Genomic DNA, 17,168 nt, shown 5'->3' on the forward strand with positions numbered 1-17,168 from the left:
GATCTGGGCCCCCAGCCTCGGACCCGCCCCCCGCGCTGGGCCCGAGCCTCGAGTGCCCCTCCTCCTGCGCCCCCACCCCCCAACCCGGCCGGGTCCGCGGTGGGTCTGGAGCTGGTAGACGTTCCGGCAGCGGTATTTCTACAGGGTGGGGAGGTGTGGAGAGAAACCGGAGGAACAACCCGCCAGGCCGGGCCGCAGGGCTGCTCTGCGCTGCCGGACGCGGCGCAGTGCACACTCGGGCTGGACCCTTCCTGGGCGGCCCCCAGATTCTGTATACCACAGACTCCCCGCCTAGCCGCAGCTCTGGCTCATAAACTCGTCGGCAATAAAATTGCTTTCCCTGGCCCCAACGGCTGGGGAGTTGCAAAATTCCGAAAAGGGAGAGCAGAACTGGCAGTGGTAGGATACCCAGTCTCACCTAGTAAGGACCTCTGTCTCCTGACCTGGCCCCCTCGTTCCGCCCCATCCCTGCGGAACGCTCTTAAAGAGGTCGGGCGGCTGGAAGTTATTAGCGCGGTGCTGGGGGCTGGGGGACTTGCAACTTGGAAGGACCTGGCCAGGCAGAGCGATTGTAACCGGGAATACTGGGGATGCCATGGGGAAGCAAGTGCAGGTGAGTTGACTCTGCCGGCTCTCTGGCTGGACCCAAGGCTGTCCCGCTAGGGCTCAGAGGCCCTGAGGAAGTCAAAACACATGGAGAAGGGGCCGGAGACCTGGGCCTCAGGAGAGAGGACACAGCAAACCAGAGCAAGTGTTACTGCCCAGGAGGGGTCTTTGCCAGTGAAGCCTGGGCTTCCCGGTTACTCTTTCCATCTATCAGTCGATCTGTCTGTCTTTGTTTTCTTATTAAGCTCCTGTAGTTGGAGTAGAGGTCCTTCAGCCTGGAGAGGCCCAGAAACCACCCAGCATCTACAACAGTGGAGGCGGCCACTGGTCACTGCCCAGGAGCGTCAGGGTCACTCGCTATAGAAGAGTGACTTGAAGGGCAGACTTCATATACCCAGCCAGATCCTGGGACAGAACCCCTACCAACCCAGGGGCAAATTCTAAGACCTGGGATATTCATTCCTATCTTATCTGGGTTCTGTCTTTCTCACTTCTCTCCCACAGCTAGTCCTGGGCTTATACCACAGCCCTCCTTTGTAGGAAGAAGACAACTCTGGGATAGCACTGCTCACCAGTGGAGGCCCAACAGGGCAAGGGTTTTGTTCACGTCTCACATCCCAGAGGCAGAGAAGCTCCACCACTCCTGAGGAACTCACCACTCCTAAGGAACTCGCTGCTATGATCTCTTCTGTTTTTTTCAAACAGTGCCATGAAGAAGTGGACAAGTCCCTCCTGGACTGTGCATTATGTCACCTTCTCTGTAGACTTCTGTACCTCCGACCGTTTGTGCAGTGATACTCTGAGTCCACCTGTCTATTCTCTGGGGCAAGTGGAGCCTGCAGTTGGGGTGCCCTGAACAGAGCTTGGGAGATCCAAGACACCTGGGTCAAAGACTCCTTGACAAGGACAGGAAAACACTTTGATAATGGGGGTCAGGGAACCTCATGTAACCTGAGGCAGTGACATAGCCCACACCCAACAAAGGGTATTCTTGGTAAAGGGCTCCCTCCCAAGTCACCCCCCATCCCCTAAGACTCACACAGACACTCACATAGTACCTTCATGGCAGCCTAAGCAATAAACTCAGCCCAGTGGGCCACTGTTGGATCAGAGAGCAGACGGTGGAAAGCTGAGATGCCAGGACCTTGTTAATTGGTTATTAATGGTGGCAGGTGGAGGAGGGCCAGGAGAGATCCTCTTAGCTGGAGGCCTCAGCCCTCTGAACCATCCTGGGGGTTTCCCTTAATCTGCAATTAAAGAAGGTCTCAGGAGGCTGCAGGAACTGCCTAGCCCATGTCCCAGGCCTGTCACCAAACAGACACTCCAGCCTTCACTCATGCATCTTCTTATGTAGCTTTTATGTCATCTCTTCTGCTCTCAATTACTCCTGTGTGTCAGTGTGGGGCTCTCCTGAAGGGCCTTTGCTTTCCTCCCCTTCTGTCTCTCCAACATTTTCCCCCTTGCAACCGGGCTTAGGAATGGGGTTGGACAATGGGGTTGGGCAGTCCCCAGATGTGGGTTTGGGGGAGGAGAGGGAAGGAGAGACTAGTAAAGGGAAGAGGCCACTTACAGCAGAGCCCAGCTAAGGTCATCTCAGCAGCCAGGGACTTGTCCAGACAATTGTGGGGCCACAGGAGGGGACCTTTCCCAGCAAAGCCCCTGGAACCTGAGCTGGGGAGAAACCAGATCCTCCGAGGGGGGTAGGAGGAAGGGAATGATTAATGAGGGAGATTAAGAGATTAAACCTGGGTCCTGGGCTGAGGAGCAGGGCGCTTAGCTGTCTCATAGGCTTCCCCCAACCCCAGCTTGGCAGTGCTGCTGCTTTCCAGTGCACCTCTTCCCACCATACCTCCCACCCTCATGGTCCAGCCCTCTCTGACTTGGGTCCTCCCCAGAGCCATCCAAAGACGTGAGCCTACATTGCTGCCTGCCACCCCCCCTTCTGCAACAGACTCTCCCCATTGTCCCTTCAGACATTTGGGGGTCCTCTGCTCCCTCCTCTAGCAGAGATCCCCTCTTTCTCACTTTCCCTCCAGAAGGCACCTCCATTCCCACTTAAGGGTGCCTTCTCACCCACCCCCAACAACCTCTTTCAGAATTCCCTTTCCTCATCACCCCCATCTTATTTCACATTCCCTGACACTGCACCTCTGGCCCGCCTTGCCCTCCTCAGCCTCTCAGCTTGCAGATTCCTCTACCCAGGCCTGCCCCAGGTGTACCCCCTCTTCTTGGCATCCATATCTGCTCAACAAATGACCTTCAGTCCCCTGGATTTCCCACCCCACGCATTTCTCTGAATTCTGTGAGTGTAAAGGGGGGCGGAATCCCCAGAATAACCTCCTTGGGTTGGTGGACAGCCGAGGACACTCCCAAGAGATGTGCTTGTCCTCCCCCCCCCCCAGGGGAAATCCCTTAACCAGAGTGAGAGGGAAGTGGGCATTTTAGAGAAGAAACTCCAGGCAGAGGAGCTGGGGTGGGGAGTCCATACATCTCACACACTTCTGGGATGGTTTTCTCTTTCAGAAAACGTTAATGCAGATATAACCGATTCAGACATAAATTTTAGTTTTCTCACTTCTAGGGCCTCAGGTCTGTGAGTTCTTTTAGGCCTTTACGCTGGCTCACAAAAAGCTCTGTGCAATTGCCACCAAGCTGGGAGTGTGCAGGCTGGGGTGCGGGAGCGGCGGGATGCTCAGACACTCCCCCACACCCCTACACTGGTGTACCCCTTGGGACCCATTGTTCCAGGGAAGTCCCTTTTCCCTACCTCCTCACCCCCGCCCACCCCCAAGTCCTGGGAGAGACTGGCCAGGCTGAGAGAGACGGGTCCTCCTCTGTGCCAAAGGCCAGAGCAAATCTTGGTGCCCCCTCCCTCAGGTGAGTGTGGACCACGAAAGGGGTTTGGTGAGAAAGGGCATGAGGGGCAAGGGCGAGCTTGGCCCTGCAGGTGAGGACCGACGCCTCCACCCAGGCGCCCCGCGAGGTCCCGGGCTACGTGCTGGGAAGGCCCTGCGGCTGCTTCTCTGAGCACGGCGCTGGCGTTCTAGGTCACCAAGCCCAAGAGAACCGTGGGCTTGATTTGCCCGCTGTGGCGCAGATCGAGACCCGAGTGACCCCGAGGGTCGGGATCTGCGTGGGGCAGGCCGGGGAGGGAAGTAATGGACCCACAGATGGAGGGAGAACGGCGCGGTTGCCCGCAGCGGGTCTGCATCAGCCACTTCGGGAGACGCACGGCAGCGGCAGCTACCGCCACCACTGCCACCCCGGCTGACAGACAACAAAAAAGGCCCCGCTGAGCTGGGGACGAGGAGGGGAGCCGCGCCAACCCAGATCCAGGCCTGAGCGCCTTCTGCTGCTTCTTGGCCGCTAGCCATGTGTCATCAAAGGCCTCATCCCAAGGCTTGGTTCTCAGGTCTCCCGTCTCCAGCAGCCTTATCTTCTGACTGGGCCTGCTAGATGTCAAGCTGCCGCCAAGCCCCTACTGGACTCCTCTGTAGGGGCGTTTCCATTCTCCTTACCTCCACTACCGCCCCCCGCCCCGCCCCCGGAAATCCCCTTTCACACACAAATGCCTTGAGAACAGTCTAAATGCTGCGTGCTTGAGTGGGCCTGGGAGTACCCAAGCTTAAATTCAGGGAGAAGAGAATGGGGAACCCTGAGATAGATATAATTCATCAAAAACCTCCAGATACATGCTGGTATAGAGGCAGGCCAAAGACACTGAAAAAAGCCCTGATTCTGGCTGAGGGAAGGTTTTCTGTAGGAGGTGACACTTAGGCTTTCAAGGACAGCTGGTGGGGGTGGGGGGTGGGGATTGGCGCGTTCCAGGCCTGAGGCCTGAAACATGTGAGGCTCGGGAATCTTGGAGATGGTGCCAGGAAGGAACTGGGCCTGGGCCAGTGGCCCTGCAGTGTCCCTACCCTGGTCCCTGCTGCCTGCCCAGAGGTCACCAGGGGTTCTGCCTTGCTGTCTGCAGTCTCTCCACATATGCCTTTCTCTTGGCCTACAAGCTTCATCCATGGGGAAGGAAGCCCACGCCTACTGTGCCCTGGGAGAGAGCTCAGGTTTTTGCCCCTGAGTCTCTGGCTCTTTTAGCCAGTTCAGGCCACCTTCACTATGGCCCTCCCCTGAGCCCTCTGCCACCCAATCTCCATCTGGGGAAGCTCAGGCACCTTCAGCCCTCACAAGCTATACCCAATGAGCCCCTTGAATTCATGAGTCAGACTTTGGCCAGCGCCAGATTTAGGCTTTAAAATTAGGTTTAACATTTATGCTGCCTATGCCATCCAGTTTGTCCCAGATTCCACAGCAGCCCATTAGCTTCCTTCAGGAGCTCCTTGCTTTGGCCTCCAGTCCCCTCCTCTGTTACTGTCTGGCTCAAACAGACAAGGAATGCTTGCTGAATTACTCAGTGGAGTTCTCGCCTTGTTGCTTCCCTCTTGTTCCTAAAAAGTGCCTCTCCTGAGCACCAGTTCCCTCTTTTCAACTACCTTCTCCACACCCTGGCTTCACCTAGCCCAGGTCCCTGAAGGCCCACTGAATCTCATATGGACAGCGAGGTTTCCAGCTGTGACTATCCCCATGTGTTCTTGCATCCCACTTTTTTTAAGGCTCCTCCCATAGTGCAATTCTTTGTATTTTCTTTCAAATATCACTCTTTTTCAGTCCTGCAGTGGCCACTGTCAAACCCTAGCCCCATTCTCACCACTATTGAATTAAGATACCTCCAACTCAGGCCTTCATTATATGTGGCAACATTCAAGGACGGTGAGAGCTCCCCTTCCCTTCACCAAAAAGAGCTGGTATGAATGACCTGGTTTCACTTAGGTCACCTTCAGAGTTTTACATACGTAGGGTCCTCTACTGCTTTCCTTTGGCAATTCACTGAGGGAACACCAACATAGAGAGGCCCTCCTTCTTGATGAAACTCAAGAGGGAAGCAGGACACAAGACAAAGCATGAGTGTGTGGCAGGAAAAAAAGGAAAAATTTGCTTTTTTTAAAATTTTTATTTCAAAAAATAAAGCCAAGGTTAATTTCACATAAATATCTGGGGAGGGAAGGGCAGAGGGATAGGTGGGGGCTTGGCCCCTACCTCCTCTTCTCTTTCACACTGTATTGTAAAAGCAAAGGGGATGGCTAAGGAGAGAATAAAGGGAAGAAACAGTCAGTGGGAACATTCTTACCCAAGAGGCCCCCTCAGTCTGCCCCTGCCCTGGAGACTGCCTTGGCACTGGCTCACCTTGCCGAACCAGCGGGAGAGCCATATCTGCTTCATGGTCATGTGATCAGGGAGAACTTCATTGTCAAAAAGGAGCTGCACCTAGAAGGGAGACAGGGGCACAGTTTCAAGAAGTATCCTCTTGCACAGGTCAAGAACTACCCTGGTCTACCCTATACTCTGTTCCTCCTTTCTTAGCCGACCTCCCCAAAAAACTTACTATGGGATACTCACATGTTGGGGATTTAGCATCAAGCGGTGACAGAGCACCCTCCGGAGATGGCGAACTTCAGCTCTAACAGAACATCGGACATATTTGTTCTGGGGGTGGGGAGGGAAAGGAAGAGAACAGGTGTGTGAGGGAAGGGCCATGGGGAGGTGAGTCTCCTTAAAGAGGCCCTCCCCTCAGCCCCTCTCACCTGCAGGATGCTTTTATTCTTGTCTTTGCCAGAACTGGGGGGGTGGGAAACAGACACAGGTTAGGGAGCTCTATCTTTCCCCTGTCCCTTGCCCAGACCATGATATACTCTCTTCAAGTGAACAGACACTCCCTTACTGCTCGCCCTCTCCCTGAGCCCCTCCCTGCCTCTGGGTCATTGTCACTGTCACTTCAGATAGCCCATGACCTGTCCTTCACCTCAGCCGCTCCAGGCATAGGCTCAGCTGCTCATCATAGCGATAGTAGTGGGCTTTTGAGTGGTCGAAGCTGCTGAAGGGGAGGCCAAGGTTGCTCAGGGCTGGCTCTGAGAAAGACAGAGTAATGAGGAGAGTGGCACATGTTCCATATGCCTTTTTCCCCGGGGAGCAAAACTGGGCAGGAGGAATGCTCTGGGGGTTTTACCTTACCCTCCTGTTACCAAGAGACATACCTTCCCCACTGGGCTGGGTGACCCGGTCCAAGCCTCGGGACTGGTAGAATTCTCGGATCCGTTTCTCTTCACCTAGAAGGGAGTGGAGTACAGGAAGTAAAATATAAGCCCTCCCTCATTCTTTGTCCCTCTAGCTGTCAACCTCTTTACCAAAGCCCTTGTCATCTCAAGTTGTCACCGAGCATCAGTCCTCTAGAGGCCCCTCAAAGTCAGGTTGGTTACTCACTGTCTTGCAAGCCTGGCACTAGCTTGTACACGATGTCCTGCATGACCCGGTCCAGTTTGAGGTTGAGCAGTGGCTGTGTCTCGTGGATCTTGATGTTGCACATGGGGCAGTACTTGCTGGTTTGGAGGTACTTCACAATACAACTCTTGCAGACTGCAAGAAGAGAAAAGCAAACTCTCAGGTCCTCTGGAAATCGGGCTCATGGGCTGGGTGGGTCGCCTGGGTGGTTGGGGCAAGCAGCCTAGAGGCTGGCAGCCGGCTTAGTGGGAAGTGGGGCCTGGAAGAAACAGCCAGGGTCCTGGGCACTCACACGTATGAAGACACTCTGTTATGGTGGTGGCATCCACGAAGTACCCTGCGCACAGGCAACAGACGATGTGCTCATTCAAGTCTTTGATCTTTACTCGGACCTCCTCCTGCGGACACACCCTCCGTCAACGATCACTCTCCCAACCCCAACCCGTGCGCCTTCACAACTTGGAAGTCGCCTCTCATCAGACCCCACGGCCAACACCGCACCCTGCGCCGTCAGCCGATTAGCTCCCGGGGATTGACACTCCCCCTCCGCCCAGCAGAGGGCTCCGCGCACAGCGGGGTCTCCCTCCAAGCCAACTCGCCCCACCTTCCTTTCCCAAGGGAGACTACAAAGAGTGAGCGGCACAATGCGCAGGCGTCCTAGCCTGGAGTTTGGCAACCCGACCGCAATCGCGCAGGCGCATTGGGCACCCTGTCTCTGCGCAGGCGCACTGGCGCCCGGCCAGCCACCGCCCGTCCTGTAGCCGGCCGCAGTTCGCACCACTAGCCGACCACAGTGGTAACCTTGCCGCCCCTGCACCTCGTTCCGTAGCGGGTCCATCTTGTACACTGACTGGAGCTGGTTCCGAAGCCTCATCGCGATCGCAATCTGGCCCCCCTGAGGAGACGCCATCTTAAAGGCTGATCCCGGCCGGCCACTTCCGGTGCCGCCTGCGGGGCGGGACTTGTCGCCTCGCAACGAAGGCTTAGGTCTTTTCGGATTCGCTGACCCTCTGTAAGGCCCCGCCCATGTCCCTTTCTCGCCGTGTGCTCACCTGAGCCCCACTGGCCCCTCCCCCTCCTCAATCTGTAATTAGGGAGTCGGGGGGTGCCTGGGAAGGGGTCCTATCTCTTTGAGCTCCTGTAGTAATCATCATAATAGACCCGACATGACCTCGGGACTAACTTTTGGAGCCTGCAAAAGACGGCCGCCTTCAACTCCCAAAGGCCCGGCGGTCTCCTCCCGCCACCGCTCAGGGTCGTCGATCTCCTGTGATGATGTCCCTGCTAAAGAAGCCCCTCCAGGGCCCTCTACTTGTGTCGCCCTCCGCGGCTGACGCGTCCGCATTACGGAGCTTCATCCCGATGGTGGGCCTGGTCCCGGCTTCACAGCGGGGATTTCTCGGAGCTTTGCGGAATCTCGTAGAGGGTGGAGGGGAAGGAGGGACCCCCAGGGACTTGGTAGTGATCGCACCCCCGCCCCCACACTCTCCCCTGCCGCCGAGGATGGGGGAGCAGGCCCTGGTTAATGATGATGATTCAATCATCGGCGCCTGCGGAGGCCTGGGACAGACTAATGCAGAGCAGATGCCCAAGAAGGAGGGGAGGACGGCTAGGACACTACCACACATGGACACGCTGAGGCAGCGAACTCCTGCGGTAGCATAGGCCCAGTCCCGTACTTGGGGAGGACGCAGGGGCCCTAGAGCTGGTACACCGACGTCCATAGTTACTTTTTAAAAAGTGGGATTAAAAAAAACAAAAACAAAATAAAGATAAAATTACTGTGGAGTATTAACATCAGGCGCAATTGGAGACTCAAGAAGGGAGAGATACCAGTGGAGACCCCGAAAGACTTTCTGGAGGAATTGGGTCTTTGTGTGGGCACAATTTAGAGATTGGGGGTGGGGGTGGGGAAAGGAGTGTGGTGGAAATAGAAAAGAAAGGCAAAGTGGGGGGAACGGAGTGAACGGAGAGGGACTGGACTGAGGCCCAGGTGTAGATCTGAGCGTAGTGATAGAAGAAGCAGAGCCTTGTGGAGTTGGGACTTTAGCCTGAGGGCAATAGGGAGCTAAAAGACGTTTTGGAAGAGGGTGAATTATCCTATGAAAGAAACATATTTGTTCATTTATCTTCAGAGTGAATTAGTGGTAAGGAGTTATGAGATTGGGGATATTTTAATCAACTACTTCTCGCTACAGCCACTGCTTACCTCTCTGTTCGAAGACGGCATTATCTCTTCTCTGGATGATTGCAGTGGCTTTTTGCCTGCTTTCCTTGCTTGTACCTTTACCCCTCTTTAGCCTATTCTAAACATAGCAGCTCACAGTGATTCCGGTAAAACATGAATAAAGAAAGGATACGTGGGGGCTTCCCTGGTGGCGCGGTGGTTGAGGGTCCGCCTGCCGATGCAGGAGACACGGGTTCGTGCCCTGGTCCGGGAGGATCCCACATGCCGCGGGGCGGCTAGGCCCGTGGGCCATGGCCGCTGAGCCTGCGCGTCTGGAGCCTGTGCTCCGCAACGGGAGAGGCAACGGCAGTGAGAGGCCTGCGTACCGGGGAGGGGGGCGGGGGGGGGGCAAGGAAAAGTGGTAAGTTTTTTTGAGTTGATGGATGTTTATTATCTTGTGTTGATGGTTTCATGTGTGTATACATGTCAGTGTATCAAATTGTACACTTTAAATATGTACATTTTATTGTATGTCAGTTTTGCCTTAAGAAAGTTGCTTAAAATAAAATTTAAAAATGAGGTTTCTTACTTTTCTGTTTAAAACCTTCCAATAGCTTCTCTTTTCAATTAGAATAAAAGTCCAAGTCTTACAATGGCCTTCAAGGCCTTGCATGGTCTTTCGCAGTCCCTCAGTCTCTCAAGACACACTGGACCCCCTCACCATTTGTTCCACAGATACACCAGGATATACTCTCGTGTCCCCAACTTGAAATGCTCAGATATCCAAATGGCCCTTTTTTTCCTTCAGGTCTTTACTCCATGAGGTCTTCTGTGATCAATCTAGATAAATCATAATCCCCCACTCTTACACTTCTTCTTCCTCCTTCCTTGCTTTAGTTTTCTTCTTAGCATTGTTATTATTAAGTTTATTGTATATATTTCCTTTTCACCTGCCTCCCCCACTAGAATGTAAGGTGCTCAATGGCAGGAATTTTTGTTGTATTTACAACTATATTTCGTGGTGGTGATGATGGCCTAGACTAGGCTTTCATCTGTGGAAATGGAAAGGAAGGACTGTGTATGAAACATTTCAAAGAAAAGAATAATAGGAGGAAGTGAATAAGGAGCTTGAGGGGAGGAATTTCCTCCAGCCTGTTGGACTTAAGGTGGCTAGAGTGAAAGCAGGTGGAGCTTGCTCGAAAACTAGAATGGTGGGGTGGAACACAGCAAATGTCAGAACCAGGGACTGAGGTCTTAGAGTTTTCTGGGTAGCTGTAATAGATGGAACTATTGGAATGGATGAAACCTGAGCAGAGGTAGAGATGGGTAAAGCTGAAGTCTGAGCTCTGAAGAATGCTCACAGTCTTTGGTGGAAGAAGAGAAGTCGGTGGAGGAAAAACATAAGCAGTGACTGTGAATGTCCAAAGATGTAGAATAATATGATATTATGGAAGCCAAAAGAATGGACATTTCAAGAAAAAGTTGATGGTCAGCAAAGTAAAACATGTCAGAGGAGTCCTGGATAACAGACACTGGACACGGGAGCTCTCTGAGAAAGGGTCCATGTAGTGAAGCCAGCTTGCAGTGGGTTAAAAGAATAAATAATGGGGAAATGGAAGCAATGGGTATGGGCAGTAAAAGGGAAAAGGAAACACATAATTTCTCTTGAGAAGTTGGGCGAAGACTTTGTCCAGAGAGTAGAGACTTAAGACAGTTGGGGGTAGGAAGGACTAAATTGATAAGAAAAATGATGATACAGGAGTGGGGACATGGCACCAACAGCAGGATGGAAGACAAGATTCAGGAGGATGGGCTGGGAATGTGGCCTCTCCCTTTGAAGCTGCAGGTTTGAAGGCCTGAACAGAAACTAGCACGAACCATCTTGCTAGAGAATCAGGGAACTAGCAAGGTAGAGGCAAGCCGAGAAATTCCTAGGACTGTGGCTGACAGAATTTTTTTTTTTTTTAATCCCCAGAAGATGTGTATATACTACCAGGTTTGTGACCATTCTCCTCCAAGGATCAGTTGGGTAATCTCTGGGTGGCCGTGCCATCTGTGCTGACCTCAAAAGGCAGGATGTAAAAAAAAAAAGGCAGGATGTAGAGTAAGCAGGTATACAGGTCTGCACAATGCTACCTTTTTCACCTGCATTGATTCACTCATTGATTCATTCAAGAAGGATTTATTCCGCTTGATTGGAGACACACTAGTGCTCACTGTCTCCTGAGGCCCACCCCTGGAGTGGGAAAGGGGACTGACAAACTCCTAACCTGCAGGCCAGTCCCCTTGAGAGACTTTATTTACTTTACTGTCTCCCTAGGCTCTCTGTTCTCATCCAGGGAAATCCAGCCCATTGCTATCTCTGAAGGGTTTGCCTGAACAGTAGAGGTTTCATGCTCTCTAGTAGCCCCAACCCCTCTACTGCTGAGAAAAGATGCTTGGAGTTCTGTGAAGGCTAAGGGGAGGTGGTGATATGTTTCCTTCACCAAGACAAAAACAGCTGCCACAGTAGCAGTACCTGCCCCCCCCCCCCCCCCCCCCGCCGCGCCCTCAGCCCCAGCAACCCTTTCAGAAGGGATTGTTGGCAGGGTGGGGGAATAGCTGGAGAATTGGATGATGGAGGTGGACAAGACTGGGGGAGGATGTCACCTATTATTGATGCCCACTGCCTCCCTCCCCCATCATTCACCCCCTTCAGATTGAGGTTTTCTGAGAACACTGAGGGGCTGGTGGCTTTGTGTGACGAGAAAGCCTACTCCCTTCTTTCTCTTCCTTATCTTCCTGCCCAGATGCCCAAATATCATTCCTGGTTCCCTGGAGAGAAAAGACCCCTTACCGTGCCCTAAGCGCCAGGCTGCCAGCCCATCTGCTAGGGAGAAAGGAGGGGCAGAGTTTTCCCCAGGAGATCCTGGAGAATCAACTGGAAGATCCGTGCTCCCAGGGAGACCCATCTACTAGACTTAGAAGGCATTTCGGCTCACACGGGTAACTGGCAGCCTGTAGGGAAGCACCAGAGTGGGCTGCAGCGGAGGGGCTAGAGCTGGCACAGTGGGGTGGGGTACTTTGGCCACCACGTGCCGAGGCAGGCCAAGCTACTCATCGTGCCCACCCTCTGAGGGATGGTAAGAACATCCCCCTCCAGGCGCCCAGTCTCACCGGCTCAGAGGCGCCAGGAACCAGCCCCCCCAACCCCGGGGTCCGGGGCGGGCCGGGGAAGGTAATGTAATTCCGACCCAGCTAACCCGATTATGGCGGCCTGCACCGGGCTGGGTGGCGGCAGGGGCGGGTCTAAGGCACAGGGGCCCGGCCGGCCCCGGGTCCCATCCCGGGGAAGGATGCAGAGTTCACACGCTCCCAGCTCCTGGGTCCTCGGCAAGAGGTCACAAGGTCACCGAGCGGCTTCTGTCTTTCCCCACCTCCCTTCTCTGACACGCTCCAGGCACAGTTTCCTGGGCTTGGGTGGAGTGAAGCAGCTTTGCGAAATGAGGCGGTTAGGATCCTCCAAAGACTTCTGTGAGGTCCCAAGTGTCGCCTGTGGCGATTTCGTCCTCCCGCCTTTGCGGGGGTGGGAGGGAGTGTGTGAGAATAGACTTCCTAGGCGCAGAGTGGAGGGGCAGAGTCCCGCGTTGGTGGTTCCCTGTTGGGGGCAGAACGCCAGCCCCAAGTCCCCACTGACCTGAGTTGGCTCCGGTGGAGCCACGGGTCCGCTTTACACCGATTTCAGAAAATCGAAATTCTAAGAAACACTGGGCACCCATTACGGGCGCTCCCGAATGCAGCTAGGGCCCCTATGGGAGAGGCCGGGAGGAGCACCAGGATCACTGGCCCAGAGTAGTTGCTCCCCGCCCTAGCCCACCGGACGCCCTGCCACCGCCTTCCCACACCTGTCCTCTTCCCGGGCCTCCAACTCGCCGGCCCCGTTCCCCAGCCGCTTCCCATCTCAGCCAGAAAGCCACAACGAGATTTGGTCTTCGAGAGCATTTAGGCGGGGGCCACAACGAATTCGGGAGTCATCAGGCAGGACCCATCGGGAGGCGAAGAGTGGGGGCTGTGGGAGGAGGCACCTGCAAGGAAGCCGGTAAGGCCGAGGAAACCCCAAAGGCGGAGGCCAGCGAGGATGGAGTTGCCTTGCGCATCTCGGCTGACTCAGCGCGTAGCGGCCCAAGCACCGGCCCCTCCCGTGCAAGTTCATAACACCCTCGCCACCTTCCCCCCTCCAACACCCCCACCATTCCCGCCGGCCAGTCTTCCCCGCGCTCAGAGCAAACAGGCGTCTCTTCCCCTTTAACAGGCCCGGCCCCGCCCCTGCCCTACCCCCAGCCCCCACTGCCCACCCGAGGCTGATCTGTCAGTCACTGCCCCAGCCCGAGCCGGCCAACCCTCTCCACCCCGGACTCGGGCAGAGGCCCTGGCAGTCCAGCGTCCATCTGCTCTTCAGAGTCAGCAAGGGCGCTCCTGGGGCCCCAGTGGGTCGCGCTCCCCCGGGATGCGAGTCCCTGCGCCGACACCCGGCAGAGGCCGGCACGGGCGCGGTTACTCCCCGTATACAGGGATGAAGATGTCCTGGGGGCCCCGGCGCCTCTCCACGGCCAGCCCCGCTGACCCCTGAGGCCACCGCCCCAAACGCTCCGCTGCTGGGCTCCCAGAGCTGTTTGGGGCGCCCTCCCCAACTGCCAAGCCTCCTGCGGTCCTCCTTGACGCGGACCCATGGAGCCGGCGGTGCTGGCCTCGCACAACCTCCCGCACCACGAGCCAATCAGCTTCGGAATCGATCAGATCCTGAGCTGCCCGGAACCCCCCGGGAGCGGCCTAGGCCCGGGTCGAGCGGGCCAGGGCCATGGGGAGAGTGTGGCGTTCTCGGGTGGATTTCACGGAGCCACAAGCTACGGCCCCGCGGGCTCGCTGGCCCCGCTACCAGGCAGCTCTGGCGTGGGCCCGGGCGGCGTGATCCGCGTCCCGGCGCACCGCCCGCTGCCAGTGCAGCCGCCCGCTGGAGGCGCGCCTGCTGTTCCTGGACCCTCGGGTTTGGGCGGCGCCGGGGGCCTAGCGGGACTCACCTTCCCTTGGATGGACAGCGGCCGCCGCTATGCCAAGGACCGGCTCACTGGTGAGGTTGCCCGATCCCTCCAGCGTCATGCCCCACACTGACCCGGTATCCTCATCTTTGATCCTTCTGCTCCAACTTAAGGTCCCCTTTCGTACCCTCCGCCCCTAATCCCAGGGGATCCTCCCTCAATTGGTATCTCTTGGTCCCGCTGTTGAGAGGCGCTGGGGAGGTAGCTGCCGTCGATGCCCGCGCCCTCCTCTGCAGTTCACTGTCCACACCGCGGGAAGGGCAGGGTGAAGTTACGGGGGACGTCTCTCCCTCACCCAAGTGGGAGGGCCATTTCCGAGGCCTTTTCTTGTCTAGAAGCCTCTACTGGTGCGGGGTCGAGCTTGGGGCACCGTAGGGACCGGGCGCGGGAGCTCTGCAGCATTGGCAGCCGCGCTCTCTTCTCAGTGACACCTCGGGCCGCCCCGAAAACCCTGCCTTGCTGTTTCTTCCTCCCTGTAGCGGCGCTCTCGCCCTTCTCCGGGACGCGCCGTATAGGTCACCCCTACCAAAACCGGACCCCCCCAAAGCGGAAGAAGCCGCGCACATCCTTCTCCCGCTCGCAGGTGCTGGAGCTGGAGCGACGCTTCCTGCGCCAGAAGTACCTGGCCTCGGCCGAGAGGGCGGCGCTGGCCAAGGCCCTGCGCATGACCGACGCGCAGGTCAAGACGTGGTTCCAGAACCGGCGCACCAAGTGGCGGTGAGGCGCGGGGCGGGCGAGGGACCGGGCCGGGCCAAGTGGCGGTGAGGCGTGGGGCGGGCGAGGGCCGGCCTCGCTGACCCCGCGTCTCCGCCCGCCCAGGCGCCAGACGGCCGAGGAGCGCGAGGCAGAGCGGCACCGTGCGGGCCGACTGCTTCTGCACCTCCAGCAGGACGCACTACCGCGGCCGCTACGGCCGCCGCTGCCCCCGGACCCGCTCTGCCTGCACAACTCGTCGCTCTTCGCGCTGCAGAACCTGCAGCCCTGGGCCGAGGACAACAAGGTGGCTTCCGTGTCCGGGCTCGCCTCAGTGGTGTGAGCGACGCCTGCCCGACTGGCCGAGCGCTCTTTTCCGGACTGAGGCGCCGCGTGGAGCCCCGGGCCCGGGGCCTTGGAGCGCACGGCCGCCCACCCCGTGGTTCCGTAGCAGTGGAGCGTGTGAGGAGGAGGTGGCCTCGAGGCTATCGTCAAGAGCTCCTCGGCCACTGCCGTCTCCCAGGCCAGCGTTGTGCTGTTGCCCTGCGCGCTTAATCATGACCTTTCCCGCCATTTTTCACTTAGACTGTTGCACCGCGGCTGGAACCCGAGGCGCTGAGGGGGCGGGACCTGAAGTATGATAGCCAATGAGATGCGGGGAGGGGGGCGGGCTGGCCAATGGCTGCTCTCTTGAGGGACTCCGGATTCTTCCGTGGGTGTGTTGGAGCTGGGGTTCTGTGTGGCTGGAGTAGGTTTACAGGCCCGGCTGGAATCAGGAGGCTGCAGCCCGCACAGGCCGGGTCTGTAGCAAAGGTGTGAAGGAAGGAAGGAAGACGTCAACGACAGAGGAGTAATGGAGGAGGTGCTGGAAAGCGAGTCTGACTGACCGCGACAGGAACCAGAGGGTTATCTACGCTGGGCGTCTCATCCTTCAACTGTAAAATAATCGCTAAGGACTTTGAGCCCCATGTTGTCTGTGTGTGTTTAACCGGCTGACTACGTCCTCTCACTTGAGCCTTACAAGTGGGTGGCAGGCGAGACGGATACTTACACACTCAATGGAAAAGAAAATCTGGGAACACTAATCTGGCTCTGGTGTCTCTCGGGGACAGAGAGGGAAGAGGAGGAAGCAATGAACAAAGTTAATGGGCCCAATGGAGTTAGGGTGAGCAGAATTTGGCAAATAATTAGGAAGTGATAGGCCTAAAAATAATCAAAGATAATTCCCAGGTTGGAAATGTAAAGGATCAAGAAATCAATGGTGTTGTGGATGATGAAAGGGAAATTGGGAAGATAGAACCAAGATTAACTCTGCAGGCAAAACTAAATGCTAGACCTAGAGAGAATAAATTCTGGAAAAATGCCTTTTGGGGGAGGTCAGTAGACATCCACATAGAGGTAGGAAATAGATGGAATGATGAGAACAGACAGAATCTCCAAGGGAGGAAACTGAGGCAAAAAGCAAAGTTCTAAGGATTAAAGGTTCCTTTCCATCAATTTCTATAAATAATTTACAATGTGCAAGATGATTGAGGATATCAAAATTAATAGTCCAAAGGAAGAAAAGGGAACGTAGTACCCAGCTGAAAAGAGAAAAGCATGATGTCCTTGAAGTTGTTAGAAAAACTTGTGAGTGGGCCAGGGGCTGCTGGGAAGCTTGTTGATGGAAAGTTAAGAGTTTGGGTATGGCTGCAGTAGCCTTGAGGTTTAAGAAGAGCAGGATTTAAGTTGTATGAGAACAAAAGGGAAGACTTTGTCTGATTCTTATAGCACAGCCTTTCTTTCTCCCCTGGAGGCAAGAGCAGTGTGATAGAGGGAGGTAAGCTTTAGGCAGGGTTAGAGGCCAACTGTAGTCAAACTACTCATGTTCCATGTTAGTGACAGCTAGGTTAGTCATAGTACAAGTCTTGACTAGAGGTGGGAACCAGGCAAGAGGATGTCACTGTTGGAGTTGACTCTTATTCTTTCCTACTAACTCATCTCTAACTCATGGATATTGCAAATGCCGCAGAACCAAACTCAAATTTGACACCATATAAAAAGAACTTTTATAGACCAAAAGGGAACACAAGGATGGGTTTGGCATAAGTTGGGTATATGAAAGGCATGTTAGTTCCTCTCCAACAAATAGAAGAAAGCTAAGGAAAGGGTCCTACTCTGTTTAGACTGATTCGCTCCACTCCCAGCCCACCATTTCTTGGAACTCAGGTTCCAGTATTTGATCCTTAACTTTGGGCTTCTAAATCTGGCTGGCTGCCTAGGTGCTAGCCTGAAGGAAGATCTAATGTAATGAG

At 55.5% G+C, this 17,168-nt stretch overlaps 2 protein-coding genes across 3 annotated transcripts; one reads left to right on the forward strand and one right to left on the reverse strand.

The window, feature by feature from the left end:
* Positions 1-5,604: 5,604 nt before the first annotated feature.
* On the reverse strand, positions 5,605-7,859 carry PCGF1 (polycomb group ring finger 1; the record flags this gene model as incomplete). 2 transcript variants are annotated; one of them, XM_082851342.1, is made up of 9 exons in its annotated part: positions 7,757-7,859; positions 7,232-7,337; positions 6,922-7,074; positions 6,696-6,767; positions 6,464-6,569; positions 6,246-6,279; positions 6,061-6,147; positions 5,848-5,928; positions 5,605-5,744 (listed from the first exon to the last, which is right to left on the reverse strand). In XM_082851342.1, the coding sequence occupies exons 1-9, from the start codon at positions 7,847-7,849 to the stop codon at positions 5,697-5,699; spliced, it is 780 nt and encodes a 259-aa protein (XP_082707468.1). In that variant the 5' UTR covers positions 7,850-7,859. The 2 variants fall into 2 exon arrangements, with proteins under 2 accessions (XP_082707468.1, XP_082707467.1); XM_082851341.1 differs by lacking the exon at positions 5,605-5,744 and having other exon boundaries at positions 5,788-5,928.
* A 5,954-nt stretch (positions 7,860-13,813) lies between these two features.
* TLX2 (T cell leukemia homeobox 2) lies at positions 13,814-15,217 on the forward strand (the record flags this gene model as incomplete). Its single annotated transcript, XM_082851392.1, has 3 exons — positions 13,814-14,213; positions 14,661-14,898; positions 15,001-15,217. The coding sequence occupies 3 exons, from the start codon at positions 13,814-13,816 to the stop codon at positions 15,215-15,217; spliced, it is 855 nt and encodes a 284-aa protein (XP_082707518.1).
* Between the last annotated feature and the right edge of the window lie 1,951 nt (positions 15,218-17,168).

This window comes from Leucopleurus acutus (assembly GCF_964270905.1).
Source record: "Leucopleurus acutus genome assembly, chromosome: 12".
NCBI classification, from domain to species: Eukaryota; Metazoa; Chordata; class Mammalia; order Artiodactyla; family Delphinidae; genus Leucopleurus; species Leucopleurus acutus.